This window comes from Lactuca saligna, chromosome 6 (assembly GCF_052625555.1).
Source record: "Lactuca saligna cultivar CGN05327 chromosome 6, ASM5262555v1, whole genome shotgun sequence".
NCBI classification, from domain to species: domain Eukaryota; kingdom Viridiplantae; phylum Streptophyta; class Magnoliopsida; order Asterales; family Asteraceae; genus Lactuca; species Lactuca saligna.
This window is the reverse complement of record NC_136422.1, coordinates 34,745,649-34,763,680: the sequence shown is the minus strand read 5'-3', so window position 1 is coordinate 34,763,680 and position 18,032 is coordinate 34,745,649. Positions and strand designations below refer to the sequence as shown.

Sequence of the window (18,032 nt, the reverse complement as noted above, 5' to 3'; positions counted from 1 at the left end):
GAAGAATAAGTGGATGGGGGCTTGATAAAAAATTTTAGGAAAAACATATAAGGAGGCTATATATGCTTTGATAAGAAGGCTGGTTATGGAAAACATTCCGACACATTTCGGTTTTAGATTTAAGATATGCTTCTTCTTTTTTTTTTTTTTTTCTCGCTATTTGTAAAGCTCATTATATGCAACGTTTCTATTCATTCCTTCGTTCTTCTCCTTCATAACAACAATTTAGAGCTCTTGTACCTCCCTTCCATTGAAGTTTATTCAAGTTTTCATAAGAAGTGTCGTTTATGTGGTTTTCCCAACTTTGGATTTCCACTCTATGTCTTGGTGTTCGATTGTTGTTGCTTTGAGTTTATCTTTTTACAACACCATTATGTTCATTAGTCACAACTCACAAATAAACAATCCCTTAAATATCTCTTTCGTGCATTGCTTTTTTAATCTCTTTGTGGGTCTCATATGTTCCCAACAACTCTAAAGGGTGAGAATAGTTGAAGATATATAGGTGATCAAGATTTTATATAAATGGTCTCATTTTGTAGAAGAATTAATAAGGTTATATGATCTTTTCCAAAAATCATTGTAAAATTGTTTCATAGTGAATCAAGCAACTTCGTTCCTTTAAGTACAACAACAAGAGCAATTGCTATAACTAAAAGCAAAATTATAATAGAAATACAAATCCATTTTCTTGACTTCTTCTGTAATTTCTTCACTTTCTCAAGGGTTTTATTGCCACTTTCCACATGATCTACCGCACTCGACACCTATCATCGAAAACAAATTTTGGATCTTTTTATTATAATTAGATAAAACTAAATTATTTTAGTTCGAATAAGACTATAAGAGTTACCTGTGCCTCTATGTTGTCTAGAATTTCCCCTTGTGAATCCACTAGAATAGCGAAATCTGAAAAGATCTGCAAACCCACCATCGAAAAAAAAAAAGATACTAAAATAAATTACATATCAATGCTTTTGTTCTTGACCTTATAAATGGCACCATGTTCATTAAAAAACTAACTCAAGTTGAGTTCTTGATCTACAAAACTTCATGCACACCTGTTGCAAATCAAGAAGCTTCCTTTCTACTTCTATTACTGCATCATGTCGTTCTTGAATCTCTGCAAGTGTATCGATCACCTGCAGATGCACAACTATTGGGAAAATGGTCGCAAAGATCCCCAACAAAAAAATAATATAGAAAACTGAACACAAAAAGATACGTGAAAGACTGATGAAACAATCGACCCCAGAGAAAAAAAATCAAAATACTTAAAAAGTATATCTCAACATTACTAAAGAAAAATAGAAAACTAACCTGACCTCGTCCTTGTTCTTGAATCGCTTTTTGGTAAATTTGTTCGCTATTTCCTGTCTCTATTAGTTGATCAATTGTCTAGTGAAAATAAGTAACAATCAGCACACGTGCCTAAATTACCATTTTTAAAATAAGTTTTTAAGAAAGAAAGATACCTCACCTCTTCATCGGCTCTAGTTCCAGTTACTAATAACAATTAAAGAAAAAAGTTACATTTAAATGGATAATATGCATGCATGCATGTTTATGGTAAGTTAATTACCTGTGAAGACGCGTCTTTCAACAACCTCACGATACTCTTGATGTATGCTTTCTCTTAGACTCTGAAATCCTGTCACCTTTTCTTTAAATTTCTTTTTCAAGGATCTGTAAAAAATGATCGATGTCAAAAAGTAAAAAGTATAAGATAATAATATAAGTATGTAACATGATTTATTACAGTGTAGTTGATGTTCTTGATCGATCTACTCCAGTTCCTTGTCCGCATCCAGGTTTTTGTCTGTTGGCTAAATTCTTACTCCAAAAAAATAAAATAAAAGATTTAGTAATTATGAATTCAAGACCATTAATATTATTATAAAGTATAAACAGTTCATTCTCTAACCTCCTTGTCAAGTTCCTCGATTTTTGATTTAATAAAACGAGCAATTCTTCCAACTTCGTCAACATCATTCTCCATTCGTTTCTTGATCGCTATCATGTTCATGAAATATTAACAAAAAAGTTAAATACTTCTATAAAAAGATATTTGAAGGTTACCTTTCATGGCTGCAGCCTTGGTTACAGATCTTGATTCTTCATGAGCATCCTGCATTGATTGTTTTTAAGAAATTACTAACGTACAATGCAAAATATTTACACCGATCTAGTAATTAATATACACCTGTAGTTTTTTTAAAAGTTTATTAAGCTTATCAAATTCATGCTCGATGCCTTGAACTTTTCTGAAGAATTCATCCAAGTTTAACTCTCCAGATTGAATTCCAGTTTCTATATCTCCACCACCATAGCTGCATCTTTGTGGGCTTTTTGAATTCTACAAACCGGTATTTCAAAAGGGTAAAAAAAAAAAAGTGATATAAATCGAACTTAAACATTCTCTAACCACTAAAACATGTAATTTTCCCAAATTAATTTCCCTCGTTTCACAGATCAATTGGGTTTACGTAAATAACGATATTTGATACCGATTAAGAAAAGATTGATTTGAAACATTAACGTGAAATTTACAATGCACATAAAATCGAAACCTTTAAAAAAGAACTCGCATTACGATGAAAAAACTTACACATAAGAGGTCGTTCATGGCGGATTTGAGGATAATTCCAATAAATTGGTCTCGTTTAATGAGTTTCGTTATCGTGGATTTGAATTTGAGATTGGATTTATTACGTGATTAAAGAATGAAAAAGAGAAACATGCATAAGAGAAGAGATAGATACAAATCAATGAGGAGAGAGAGTGTTGTGGGGGGCTGAAACTACAAGAGCGAGAATCGTGAATGCATAGTTTTGCTCAATTTTCTGTTGTATCGTTTTTCACTTAGTGACTTAATGAGTCTATCCAACACTTTGGCTTAATAGATTAAGTAACTGTTTGATATATTTCTTTTACGTCTCATAAAAGACTAATTTAATACCATGTAAAATCCTCTTATTAGTTAGGAAAAAGACTTAGTCTAATCGAATAACCAGCAACTATCAAACATCTCCTAAAGAGATATTGCAATTAAAACCATAAATGATTAAAAAATTATTGGACACAATGTTAAAAAGGCCATAAATTAAGTAATCTTTTTTGTACCAAGTACACATAATGACATAAAAATAAACAAATACGAAATAATAATCCCTAAACGAACATACATTACATTTTCTTCAAATCACAACCTAATTAGACCGGTTCAGTTGTAAGCCCATATCCAAACGGATACAATGGGTCATAATGCGGGTCACCCACATTCATAGGAAGTTGATCAACAGTCTTGAACCAGGTTCGGGCCAATTTGCCCGTGAACCCATAATCACCAAACAAAACATCCGCCACACCTTGTCCCTCGCTCCCGGGAAGCCAAGCCGCCACCAAAGCATCCATTGTAGAAACATACGGTTCGATCACAACGGGTCGACCCGAAATAAGCACCACAACACACTTCAGGGTCCCACATACATTTGTAATCATGGTGGGGCCCGGTTCGGGGATAGTTAGATTCAAACTGTCCCCAACTGTCTCGGAATACGGGTATTCACCCGTTACAACAATCGCGTATGAAAAGTTATTTGATTTGATGAATTCGGGAGTCGGGTTTTCTTGATAGATAACTTCGGTTTGTGGGTCAACCGAGTTCTTGATTGCGGATAGAATGGTGGTTCCGATTGTGATATTACCACTTTGCCCATGCCACTCGATGGTCCAGCCGCCACATTGGTTGCCTATGTTGTCGGCATGGCTGCCAGAAACTAGTATTTTGGTTGACTTTTTGGGGAGGGGGAGGAGCGGCGACCCGCCGGATTTCCCATTTTTCAACAAGACTAAAGATTTTCTTACTGCTTCTCTAGCCAAATCTCTATGCTCCTGTTGTGTTTTATCAATTTATAAATCAAAAAGATCGGTCAAAAGTCAAATTTCAAATTTCAAAATTTAAAAGTCAAAAAGCCAAAAGTCAAAATTGAAAACAATAGTCAACGGGATACCTGAATTCCAAGGTATTTGGCCATGGCGAGATCTGCTAACGGGTTTTCAAACAAACCCATTACAAATTTGACCCGTAATATCCTTCTAACTGCATCATCGATTCGGGTCATGGGGATGAAGTTGTTCTTGACTAAATAAGTCAAACCATCGATGAATTCTGTGTAGTTATATGGCACCATGATCTGTAATCAATCAAATAGTGTAAATGTAATCCAAATCTTCGACTAATTCTGTAATTTGTTTCAAAGATGAAGAACTAATCACTAACCATGTCCAGACCAGCTTCAACGCTCTTTAAGATCGAAAAAGTGTAATTAGAATGAGGTGGATCTGTGATTCTATCAATCCCTTGCCAATCCGAGATCACAAATCCCTGAAAAATCATGAAATGATCAAACGATTCGATCTTTGTTATTCAATTTGAACGATAACTACTTTGAAAAATTAGGGTTTACTCTGAATTTGACGGTGTTCTTGAGGAAATTGGTAACGAGTTCATGATCCCCATGCATTCTGACTCCATTTACGCTCGAGTAAGAAATCATAATGGTCGAAACGCCTTTAAGAACCGAATCGTAATACGCCGGCATATGAATGCTGAATAATCCATGGCGGTTTATGACTGTGTTGTTCTCGTTAATGCCTTTCGTTGTTCCACCATCTCCGACATAGTGCTTAGCACAAGCTGCAACATTTTTCCTGTAATCAAAGATGAATTCATGAAGATAACAAGTCGATATGATCAAATGTTCAAATTCCGATGATGTTTATGTGAGAATCTTACTGTCCACCAACAAAAGGTACGCCTTTCCGATCATTAGCCGGAATGTCTCCCTGTAATCCGGGGATAAGCTCAGTCATCTGACGAACAATTGCAGGATCTTCACTGTAACTTTCAAAACATCTACCCCATCTCGGATCCCGACAAACCTGTCGATCGATTCATGAAAAAAAAGCGTTTAAATTTGTTTAAATTTCAGTAATTTGTTGTTTGTTGATCATTTACCGCGATACAAGGTGCAAATGCATAGTTGATTCCAGTTGCTCGAACTTCAAGAGCAGTGGCAACTCCGATTTTCTTGATGAGTACAGGATCCCTGTATCATCATTTCATGCGAAATTACTAAACTATCCTTGAATAACATTGTTGTTAATCGTTAAAAAGGGGTAAAAGGGTAATTTTGTCTTGGAAGATGAAACTTGCCTTGTTACTCCAAGACCTACATTATGAGGAAAGATTGTTGCATTGTAGACATTGTTGTTGCCATGAACAGCATCGATTCCATAGATCATCGGAATCCCTAAACGAGTTGCCAGTGACCCTTTTTGGAATTCGTTCACCATGTTAATCCATGTCTCCGGCGACGCCTCTTTCGCCGGAACACTCCCTCCGCCGCTCAACACACTCCCTGAAAACAACATGGATCATAAAGGTGAGATTCTTAATCGAATAAACGAAAAAGTAGGGATTTTGATTGATTACCGATGAAGTATTTCTGCATGACATCAGCGGAAGCTACAGATCTTTCAATCTGTGTCATCTGACCGATTTTTTCCTCCAAAGTCATTCGTTTCATCAAGTCTTTGATTCGAATGTTTAGTGGTTGTTTTGGGTCTTTGTATTTCATGTTTTCTGAAGCAGCAGCCATGGAAGCCGAAAAACAAGAACACATCACAAGGATCACCAAAGCAAAAGGTGAAAGCTTTGACATTTTTCTTCTGACTTCAATAGCAATCTACAACTGTTAATGTAAGAATATATATTCAGAAAACCAAATTATAAGCAACAAATCCAGAATGAAATCAACAAGAAATAAGCAAGAGCTCAAAAGCTAAATACCATACAGAAAAATCCAAGGAAAGAATCATAATCTTTATATTCTGTTAGCCTTAAAATAAATATAAATAAAATACCATTTTCAAATATTTTTCAAACGTTTGAATGTTTTGTTAAACGGCTACAATGCCTTCGCAAAATATGTGAAATCTTGTGGACCCAATCAAACAAGATCATTACTTTACAAACATACAAAATAGCAATCGTAAAACAGGAAAGATCTTATTTTGAACAAATGGGTTGATTAATACTCCAGAAAATCCCAAAAGTAAAACGACATTCATGAAACAGGAAAACAAAGAAAGGTAAAACAAGAAACCCTTAAAATGTATGTAAGGAGAGTTAAAGAAAGGAAGATTAGAGAAAGTTACAGAGAATGAGAGCTTGAAGGAGCTTTGAAGGTATCGAGAATGGCGTTTATGGAGATGGAATTGGAGAATGTGGGCGAGGAATAGTGGTTTTTATAGGGAAGTGTGTTTGTGTTTTTGGTGAATTGGGGTTTTGAAATGAATTCGTGGGGATTAAGGATTAAAAATTGTTTAATGTTCCTTTGACCGGGTGTTTAACGTCTACTTATTGACATTAAGTGCCACGATGATGATTACAAGTTTAAAGTTCAAACGACATTCATTTTAGATGCTTTTGTTGAATTTTGTTTATACTAAAGAACAATTATGAGATCAACAATGGATTTGTCTATATGAAGTTTTTTTTTTCTTGGGGGGTTTTTTATAAAAAAGAACTTCAAATGAAAAATCTTTTTTTATTTTCATATAGTTTTTAAGATATTGTTATTTATGGGTATCATTATTTGTTTTTATGGTTTAATTAAAGAATTGTCCCTCTAACGAGGATGTCCAAACCAACTTACGTACACCACAACTAATCAGTAATCTTCAAGGTTCTAAATAACGTAAAACGTGGATTGGCGGCAAGGTAAAAGTTAAGTCATGACAAGTCTTAACGAGCCATGACGTTTTTCAAAACGTGACTATATTATATACATTAAAAGATATAAATTATATAATTATTGAATTTTATCAAATATATGAAGTTTTTAGAAGTGTTATATTAATATCTAATAGAAAAAAGTTAACAAAAACTCATTTATAGCCCGATAAAAATAAAAAAATAAAAAAAATAAAAAAACTTGTGCCTTGAAAAAAACTCGCATCATAACGCGTTAAGGCGCGCCTTGACACGTTATTTGGGCGTCACACTTCACAAACCCGCCTTGAACGTTTTCGTAACAGCTACACCACGCATCGCGCCATGGCACACCTTGAGGCGCGCCATGACGCACTTTTTAGAACCATGGTAATCTCCATGCAAATATAGGATTATGTATCATGACGTGGAATCACAGCAAACGAACATCCATGACTGCACTAGTAAATGACAACAATCATATTAGAACTCTGATAGATGGGATATCGGCATCCACATCTCCAAAAGTGTTTTGCTGGTAGGTCAGTACTCAAGTGAATATTTTATCATTTTAATGTTATTTGGTTTTTTTTATTTATACTTGATTGACCCATTAAATCATTAAAAAACCTCATGGCAAATCTTTTAAAAAAAAAAAATAATAAAAAAAAAATAAAAAAAAAAATAAAGACTTTGTTTAAAAGAAATTCATTTAATAGTTTTTTTTACCATATGCACTTAGAACTTTAATAGTGTCAATTATGTAGTATTTGTTGGATTAATCGGTTAAAAAAAGTTTGTTTTATGTTAGGAAAACTTTGATTATATCAATAGCTTTTCTAAGTTTTGGCATTGGAATACGAGTCTAATATCTTTAGTATAAATAGATATATAGGTTTTAGTTTTTTGATTAATCAATAAAATATCGCAGGAATTTTTTTTTTTTTTTTTTTTTTTTGTGCTTTGTAAGTATTCACAAGAGAATCAACTCTTTATTTCTTTCTTTTTTTTGTTTCTTTCTTTTACCTTGGTGCACAAGGTTTAATATCAACTTTTAGTCTACACTTTGTATCATAGCAGTTTCATTGAAGGGTGTGATTCGAGGTTGATTACCAGCAACCCCGGTTTCTTTTAATCAGGCTTGTGAGAGACTAACTTGAGGCGTGGAATAAACGGACGGGAAGACGTCAAAGCGGGTGGCTTTGATTCGGTTCGTTTTGCAGGTGACAGAAGACGGTAAAGGTGATCGTGACCTTGTCTTATTGTCCGGTGGAAGAGTGTTCTCGGAACATGCTTGATTAAAGAATTCGAGGTTAAGGAGAAAAGGATATCATTGGTTAAAGAAAGAGGTTCGATGACGTATCAAGTTCCGGTTTTGACTCCAACGAATTATTCGGTGTGGGCGGTCAAAGTCAAGTCGATTATTGATGCACACAACATATGGGAGACGCTTGAACCAAAGACGTTAGGTGAAGCATCGGATCAAAAGAAGCCAAAACAAGCTCTTGCCTTTTTGTTTCAAGCGATACCCGAATACATGGTGTTGCAAATGGCGAGTTACACCAAACCAAAGAAAGTGTGGGATGGGCTGAAAACATGGTATTTGGGAGTGGATCAGGTGAGAACGGCTCGGCTTGCAACGTTAAAGAGAGAGCTTGAAAGTTTGTGTATGAAGGAGGGTGAAACAGTCGATGATTTTGTGACAAAATTATCCGGTTTAGCTTCAAAAACAAGGAGTCTTGGATATAAGCTTGAAGAAGGTGATTTGGTAAAAAGGTTACTAGATTCGATGCCTAAATCGTTTCTTCAAATCGTGGCTTCAATAGAGCAATGTTTCGAGTTGGATTCAATGTTGTTCGATGAAGCGGTTGGTAGATTGAAGGCATACGAGGAGCGTATAAGAGGAACCGAGAAAGTGGAGGACACTCAAGGTGGGTTGTTGTTGGCTAGTGAGGAAAAATCACATGTTTGTAAGCATTGTGGCAATGAACGTTCAAATCGGGATGACTTTGGACGTGACCGAGGAAGAGGTCGGGGATCCGGGAGAAGTCGAGATGGTAATGAACTTGTCCAGAATAAAAGTCACGTTAGATGTTACAAATGTGGTGAGCTTGGTCACTATAAAAACGAGTGTCCTAAATGTGAATAGGAAGAAGTGGGTGTAATCAAAGAGGAATCGATAGTGTTCTGAACGAGTGGCTTAACCGAGTAATGGGGTCATTGTGGGTTTAATCGGTTAAAATGAAAGTTTGTTTTATGTTAGAAAAACTTTGATTATAGACAATAGTTTTTCTAAGTTTTGATATTGGACTAGGAGTCTAATATCTTTAGTATAAATAGATATATAGGTTTAGCTTTTTGATTAATCAATCAAATATGCAGGAAGTTTTTTTTTTTTTTTTTTTTTTTTTTTTTTTTTTTTTTTTTCCGCTTTGTAAGTGTTCACAAGAGAATCTAACTCTTTGTTTCTTTCTTTTACCTTGGTGCACAATGTTTGATATCAACTTTCTTTTACCTTGGTGCATAATGTTTGATATCAACTTTTAGTCTACAGTATTGTAACATCCAATTTTTCTAATACAAAAATAAAAATAAGGTCTCACAATTTCGTCAAGATCGAATATGAAAACTTACTCTAACCAAACTAATGTATCGATAACTAGCCTAAAAGCAAAGGAAAGTAAATAACAAAACAATAAAAATAAGGTCTCACAATTTCTTCAACTAATTGATATATTAAATTTCATGTGGTAACTGGTAACCAAATCAATACAAAAATATTCATAATTTTGACAAACTAACATAATATTGACAATAACCGGTCCAACAAGTTATATATCTACTAAGAAACAAATTTAAGTTGGCTGAATATTTTATATATTTTGATAAGAATAGTAAAAGTTATTGTTATTTAGCGTAACTTGCTTTTTTATTATATATTTTGAATTGTTAAAAGATTGTGACCACAATATTGGGTAATTTTCAGATGATTCATCAGATCTTTTTCGTAGAGATAACAAAGGCATTTCTTGCATTGATGCAAAAATTTATTGCACTTCCTTCCAAGAAGGAAGGAGCCTCCAAGACTATGGGATAAATTAAAAATATTTATAAACAATTTGATAGGTTACACCTTAAAACAATTAAATATTTTTATGTAGGTCATAGATTCAAAATGGTGCAAGTGGAGTGTGTTTCATCACATTGTGTTTTGTATGGGAAAACTGAAGAGAAATAAAGTTTGAAAAAAATGTCAACATAAACTAAATAGTTCTTAGAAAGGGATTAACAAAAGAATACCATGTTTTAGCATTATGTTTAATATTAAATATATTGGTTGAAAATGAAACTAATTATAGATTTGTTTTCTTAAATAAAAGGCACTACTTTTAAAATCTGGTTCTAATTGTTTGAATGAAAATCAAGGAAGGGAGCGGTTCAACTAGCTCGGCTTTATGTTTATTTTTGAACCGGAATGAATCAACCAGCTTTTACAAAATATCTAATTGAACTAGTTAAACTAAACCATTAAAACCAGTATTGAACGATCTACTTAGACTTCAATATTTGGGCTATAAAATTTGAATTATGTATTTATAGGTCTAAGGTGAGCCCAACACATTTGAATCAAAATAGAGATCAAAAAGTACTCCAATGAACGTGTTTCTTCCCCTACGTACGACATCGTCTTCATCAGTTGTTTCTTCTCCCATCGATTGGCTATTAAACCAATAGAACCGGTTTCACCTGACGATTAAATCGAGACCGGTCAGTAGATCGGTTCAACTAAAAATTTGGTTTCTAAAACATTGGGCAATAAACTTTTATATATGTTGTCTTAAAATAATAACGATTAAATTGCAAATTTGATCCCTTTTTTAACAAAAAATTGGATGTTTGGTTGCTTGAGATTTTTTTTTGCAAAGAACATCCTTATGATGTTGTTTTATTATGTGTTTGGTTCCTCTTTTTAACATGTGTCTATTAACATGTAATTGGAGTTTTGAATGACAAGAAAGACAACAATGAACATTTTAGTGATCTAAATACATGAGTAAATCGGGTTTATTGGTTGTCAACATGGAAGAATGCATATTCTTTTAAGGTTTATCCAATCAAGGGTATGGGTATGTGGCCAATAAGTCAGTGTCCAACCACAATTACCAGGGGAGATTCTTAGTGGGTGTTAGCAGTGGCATCGGTAACCCCTGTTTTTTGTAGGTAGTGAAAAAATTTTGAATTTTTTATCTATTGTGCTACTATGTAAAAAAAAATTGTGCAACTTAGTAAAAGAAATGTGTCACTCAAGGAAGCCCAACAATATAATTAGAACTTAGAATTAGAAGCCCAATGTTTTAAATTTTAATCCAATATTAATTGAAGTCCAAAACATCTAGTTACTAGAATACATAAGTGTTTTGAGCCCTTATGATTCATTTGCACAATTTGACAAAATCAAAGTTGTTGAAGTTGAATAAGTTGTACAAGTATGACTTTGATGATTCAAATAAGATAGATCTTGAATCACAACTTTAATGATTTCAACCTTTCTCGTTTGATGGTTAGTATAGAAAACACTGGTATTATCATTTGGTTTATAAGCTTTTAGAGTTGGATTTGATTTTACTAATAACGATCGCAAGCGTAAAAATGTAACATCCCGAAATTCAAGTGCATCTCTTAAACCTTTCTTCTTTTCCAAGTTGTCAAGTTTAGCACTTAAAAGAAACTTATGGCAAATGAGTACGCTAGGTGTACTGAAGAGTACGATGCGCGTACTCAAGCACTTAAGTTAGACGCGGACTCGATTAGGTACGCTGGGCGTACCAAGGTTACGCCAGGCATAACCGGCCCAGATGCAAAACCCTAATGTGACTTGAGGACTATAAAAGGAATGATATGGTCTTATCCTCAACCACCATTTCACAGAGAAAGAAACCCTAAGAAGAGGAAGTTCTTGTGGAGGCTAGAAGTTGGAGTACAAGCTTGGATCCGAGTTCTACATAGGGTGGAGCTTCACTTGGAGGTAAAAAGGTCAAAGCTTTCCTGTAACACCACAAATTCCATAGGTGCTGTTGAAGGACTTAAAGTGTAAATTAAGGAAAGGGACTCGACAGGTAGGCATGCTTACTCGCCGAGTCGGAGCGGGATTCTGCCGCGGGTTAAGTGGCCAACTCGCCGAGTCGACGGCTTGGACTCAATGAGTTGGTGCTGAAGAGAGAAAACCCTAATCTTGGGGGTTGTGCCCTATATAAAGCACATTATAACCCACCCTCAGCCTCTTTGCTACCCTTTTAAGATCAAGAAACCCTAATTTCCGTGTGAGACTCCATTGTTGAGGAGATTGGAGTTTATAAGAGGAATTTGGTGGAAGGAGCTTGAGAAATTAGAGGCTAGCACCAAAGGGTTTGTGTAGATTTGGGATCTACATCAGTTTAGGCACATCTCAGAGGTAAGAAGCCATTATCTTAAGCTATTTCCTTTTTGGTTCATCCTTGGTGGTTGATTTGGAGTTCCTTAGCTTGTTTGAGACCTATTTCGGGTTTGGAGTTTAGATCTGAGGTAGCTACTCCAGATCTAGACTTGTGATGGCCTAGAATGTCATAAAGATCCTGTCTATGAGTTGTTGGTGAAGCACCCTAGTCCTTAACCCTAGCCCTAGTGTGTTTTGGGCCTATATCTCTTTGGTTTCACGTAAAGTTTGCAACTTTATGTGAGGGTTAGACTGTAGAAGAGTGGATCTATGGATTGGAGCCCCTGCATTGCTCGAAAAGCCACTGTATGGATTAAGAATTGGAGAGACTTGTAGAGTCACATGGTTGTACTCGACGAGTTGTATGAACATGTGCATGGACTCAGTGAGTTGGAAGAACAACTTGGCGAGTCTGTTGAAGATTACCTTGGACTCGACGATTCTGTTCTTGGATTCGACGAGTCTGGTCGTGGAACCCTAACCTCTTCTGGTTAAGCCTCGAATCAGTGAGTCAAGGGACGACTCTGTGAGTTGAGTAGGATGAGACTCAGAGATCGTTGGACTCGACGAGTCTTGGGGCGACTCGGCGAGTTGAGTCGTATTATGGGAGATTCTGAGAATAGGAACCCGACGAGTCAACGGGTTGACTCGGCGAGTAGAATCAACCAGGAATGTTGACTTTGACTGAGGACTTTGACTTTGACCAAGAGTTAACCAGTTTGACTTCCAAGGGTAGTTTGGTAATTTTGGTATTTAAGGAATTGGTTCTTTGGTAGTGTTCTGTGGTGAAGTTTGTGTCGGTGGTCGGAGCAGCTTGGTCTTATCTCTTCAGTCGGCAATATTAGGTGAGTTATCCTCACTATATCGACAGGGTCTACGGCACCAAGGCCGACCCTTTAACGGATGGAAATTCGGGTATTGTTTGTTATGTTATTTCTTTGCTAGATCTGCATCTTGGTATTTAGGATGGTATTATGTTAGTGACCTGGTTAAGGTCGGTACCCGGTATATAGGGTAATGTTATGCTAGTGACCGGTTAGGTCGGAATCCTAGTTAGGATGTTGATATGCTATGTGATCTGTTAGACTGTTTGTCTGGTTAAGGATTTGTTATGTGATTCATTTTTATATGTGTACATGGTTGATGACGAGGGTTGGGTTGAGGCGGGTCCTACTTTGTGTTGTAGGCCAACATACCCAAGGCGGACCGGATATTCCAAAGGCCCAGTGAGCGGTCCGGATAGGCTGAAGGCCCTAAGAGGGCGAACCAAACGTGCCGAGGCTCAGAGAGTGGACCAAGCCGACTGAAGGCCTGGTGTGGGCGGACCAGTCATACTGTAGACTCAGAGAGTGGACCAGGTGGATTGAAGGCCCAGTGCGGGGGGGGGGGGGGGGGAGCAATCGCATTGTAGACTCGATGTACATGGCTAGACTCGGAGGGTGGACCAGGTGGATTGAAGGCCTGGTGCGGGCGGACCAGTCACACAGTAGACCCGATGTGCATGGTTGTTCTATTTGTGATATGTTATGAGTATGTTGATGTGTGGTTGGTATTTTGGGAGTAACTCACTAAGCTTTCGGTCTTACAGTTCAATGTATTGTTTCAGGTACTTCAGGAGATCGTGGCAAGGCGAAGGCGTGATCGTACCGCTCCTCATGTAACACCCAAAATTTTTTCCCGTGCCTCGGATATTGGTTGTCTGAGTGTCGACCTATATCCCTATGATGTAGTCCAGGTATTCAAGGTAGGAGTATGAGTATTGGAAAAAGCCATAAGATGGGAGTAGTTCCTACTAAGTTATCTTTATACTGGGAAAGGTTCACTCTCCGGTTTGGAAAGATCTGAGAACAGTTCGGAACGAAGACCGCGGGAAGAAAGGCTCATGAAGACTTATGGCTAACACTCTCAATAGAGGTGTGGGGATCCGTTCTATTCGTATTACTTGCAATGGGAAAAGGCGATTTACCTAACACATAGCGTGAGTAGTGTAATCACTAACTCACTAAATTGTATTATTTTATGGATGTATTAGCGTGACGAACACGAGGAAAAGACACTTCTCGGGTTCCATGTACTAGCTCCCTCTGTCTACCTCGTATCTTTGACTAGGACCAGCGTTGGTTTCCTTCGGGTGGTTACCTAGGGTTCTCTTCTCCTATAGACATATTGAATTTCTACTCCGTCTTTCTTCCGATTCCGACTCTGGGTGTCATCACTTCATGATGGATGAATGGAAATCTCGGAAGTTTAGGCGAATTTCCTACCATGTCCCTAAAAAGATATAGGCACTTGGTGATTTCAATAGTCTTGACCTAGTTCATTTATTTCCGAACTGGAAATCTTCTCAATGAACCTCTTCTGGTTCTGAATCAACTCTTCTATCGAATACTGAAGTGGATATGGTTTTCTACAGGTTTTGTGCGAGAATGGAAATGTATAAAGAATCCTAAGAGATTATTAACATTTCACTGAGTGATCCATATCAAGTCCTGGTACGATTACATAGGGTACACAAATCATATATAGATTAGATATGATAGGCCTTCGAATATGTGATACTACTCTATATCCACATCCCAACGAGGAAAAGGAAGTAGAGCGAAACCACACATTCTTAGCCTATGGGATCCTTATTATATATAACCTTGGGAGTATACCCTCTGTAATTGTAGGTATATCAATAAGGATCTTTTTAGTTCTTCACACAAGGTTATCTATGGATCCTAAAATACCCCTATGGTATTTTAAATTTCTTGTTTGTTTCTTATCTTCTTAATATGATTTTGGGATTAATGTGAGTCTTTTAGTATTCCAAAATACTCCCATAGTATTTTTAAACTTTGTGTTTGGCTCTAGCATTCCTAGTTGGTATGTTTTAGACCTATTGCAACACCACTATCACTCCCAGGCACATATTCATCGCATCTCGAATAAATGTAGTTGATCAGGTTACATTTATTCCAGCTTACGATTACATAACTGCCCAAGTTTGACGATAATGCTCAACATCCGAAGACTTTTATTCTTGTTCTTCTTGTGATACTTGTGTTCGAGTGTTTAGATTCTGGATGTTCTTATACTTTGGTAAAATATGGTTATATTTTAAAGTATAATTCTTTGTCAGAGTGTTTTATCCCTATGTATTTATAGGTTGTATATCTTTTATGAATTGATATACTTAGCTCACTATAGACAATGCTCTGATACCAATTTATCACACCCCAAAATTGTAACCGCGGAAACGTTCTGGGGTGGGTGACGTCATGTCAAGTATCACAACATATACAGTATAGTAATCAAAGTACAACAATCATTACATTAATAGTAATAGTTTTACATAAGTTACATTTCATACAGACATTAAAGTTATACAAGTAATAATATAGGTGCAGCTCGGTACTAAATTGTCTTCACCAAAAGCTCCTGGGATGTACCTGTCTATTGTTGACTTGAGAATACAAGTTATTTTGAAAGCGAGTATCAGCATTTTTATAAATGCTGTTGAGTTCATAAGTATTTAGTGTCATTTGTGTAAGTAAGCATTTTATTCAAAATAACTTTATAAAAAGTAGTAGTTTAGAATCAATGATATATTAGAGTTCTTTCCATAAAATACTATATTTTCTAAATAAAAGAAGTCTTCTACCAAGACTCGACAGTGTTATGTTTTAAAGAGAAATTCCCGAAATATTATCATTAACAAAATACGGTATTTGACTTTAAAGAAAGTAGGAGAATATTACTAGTAAAAGTATCTAAGGGAAAATAACATATGCCTCAGCATAAAATACTACTGACTAAGGCAAAGAAATCATAGACTCTAGGAGAGTATCGACTGAATGATACGTCTGGCTCAGTTTAACAAAAGGAAACACAGACCCCAGCCGGTATCAAATGAAAGATACAGCTAACAAGGTCTAAAACAAGGAATGATCCTAAAAGTGTTGTTTCAGAAATACAGTGTTAATTCTCGTTACCTTAAGGCCATGAATTATAAGGTAAACGTGGAGATACTCGTAACCATACTGATTGACACTAGAGTACTTGACGCCCTGCAAGCGTCGTAATAAATATGACATTTGTCACCCCTTGGATTGGTAGGCCGTGGACTATAGCTAGCAGTCAGGGTGCAGGAGTGTCAGTCTCGTATAGATCTATACACACAATGCCCGCTCTCCCTACAGAAGACTCTGTTTACCAACTCGACGAAGGGGAGATTCGTGTCTTGAAGATGCATCTTGAATAGTGAATTCTGATGTAAGTGATGGACTAACGGTAGAGACTCACAACTGAACTGATCGATGTAAACCTTCATGTCTATACGTGTATACATGATATATAATTAATGTTTAGACGACCTTCGGACGAATATCCGATACCCACCAGACCACATCCCAACGAGGAAAATGAAATAGGGAGAACTAGCATTCCTAAGTTCTTTAAACATCATTTATATAACTATACAGGTACATGCATGCATTTAACGACGTAGAAGCATTTAAATAAGTAGAAGCGTTTAACGAAGTAGAAGCGTTAACAAAGTAGAAGCGTTTACAAAGTAGGAACGTTAACAAAGTAGAAGCGTTAACAAAGTAGAAGCGTTAATAAAGTAGAATCGTATCACGAAGTAGAAGCGTTTAACGAAGTAGAAGTGTTAATAAAGTATAAGCGTTTTGCGAAGTAGAAGCGTTTAACGAAGTAGTAGCATTTAACTAAGTAGGAGCATTTAACGAAGTAGAGGCATAACGAAGCAGTAGTATCTAATGAAGTAGGAGTATAAAAACATGGAAGAAAACTTTGATGAAAACTTTGGAAAACCTTTACACTTAAGAAAATCATGACTTGGTATTCTTTTGTAAAATAAGTTTGAAAACCTTTAGAAACCCTTGAAAATCTTTCATAAACAAGTTTTGATTATAACTTTGATAAAACAATATAAGTAAAGAAATCCTTTGTTTAAAATACTATTGTAACTGAATTTGAAGTAAAACTTACAGTGCGAGAGGCAATTTGAGAAAAGATTTGAACAAATAAAGACGTTTTGGAAAAACCATTTACAGTATCATACTTGGTAAAACAGTTGACAGTGTAATAAATCCTTGTGCATGCGGGTTATCAATCACATGTGATTGATATGATAATTGGAATGTTTTAACTTGTATTCTCTCCCCCCCCCCTTAAAAGCATGTAAAATCATTTAAAAGGTTAATTCAGGGGTATGAACTCACCTGTTGTAAGCGGATCGAACAAAAGTGCCGGTTGGTTGCTCGGTGTCAAGTAAAGACTCTAACACACTTAGTGACCTATTAACATATGATGACATATGTTTACAAACAATTAGTAAATATAATACTAATTAAACACGTATACGCATCCTAAAATGCGGAAAACACTTTGGTCAAGTGCTAGGAGTGTCTCGGGTAACATCTAAGGGTGTGCATGGCCTAGATAGGGAGTTTACTCTTCTTTATAGATTTTACGGCCCTAAGACCTTATCCCCACGAGTTTACGTCTGTAAACTCATGGGTGGTGTGTTCTTTGATGCATTAAGGTCTTATAACACTTGTGGAACTAGGATAGGTTCAATTCTAGGGCTTATGAAGGGTTTAAGGCTTCAAAATGGACCATTTGAGGAGTTTACGGTCCATTGAGACTCCTTGAGGAGTTTACGGCCGTAAACACATGAGTTTACGGTCATAAACTCATGCTTGGCCATTTCTTTTGTTGTTTGGTGGTTCTAACTCATGCATGTAAGGTTCTAGTCACTTTTAGGAGCTTAGG

At 36.2% G+C, this 18,032-nt stretch overlaps 2 protein-coding genes across 2 annotated transcripts; both read right to left on the bottom strand.

Annotated features, from left to right (window-relative positions):
• Positions 1–593: 593 nt before the first annotated feature.
• Positions 594–2,768, bottom strand: LOC145002444 (syntaxin-132-like). The gene is made up of 11 exons (XM_078961718.1): positions 2,609–2,768; positions 2,204–2,356; positions 2,080–2,128; positions 1,925–2,013; positions 1,760–1,833; positions 1,583–1,686; positions 1,481–1,506; positions 1,321–1,398; positions 1,062–1,142; positions 854–919; positions 594–767 (listed from the first exon to the last, which is right to left on the bottom strand). The coding sequence occupies exons 1-11, from the start codon at positions 2,624–2,626 to the stop codon at positions 594–596; spliced, it is 912 nt and encodes a 303-aa protein (XP_078817844.1). The 5' UTR covers positions 2,627–2,768.
• Positions 2,769–3,087: 319 nt separating this feature from the next.
• Positions 3,088–6,357, bottom strand: LOC145000498 (uncharacterized). Its single transcript, XM_078959729.1, has 9 exons — positions 6,223–6,357; positions 5,498–5,756; positions 5,219–5,423; positions 5,021–5,111; positions 4,799–4,944; positions 4,470–4,713; positions 4,283–4,387; positions 4,014–4,196; positions 3,088–3,894 (listed from the first exon to the last, which is right to left on the bottom strand). The coding sequence occupies exons 2-9, from the start codon at positions 5,724–5,726 to the stop codon at positions 3,214–3,216; spliced, it is 1,884 nt and encodes a 627-aa protein (XP_078815855.1). The 5' UTR covers positions 5,727–5,756; positions 6,223–6,357; the 3' UTR covers positions 3,088–3,213.
• Between the last annotated feature and the right edge of the window lie 11,675 nt (positions 6,358–18,032).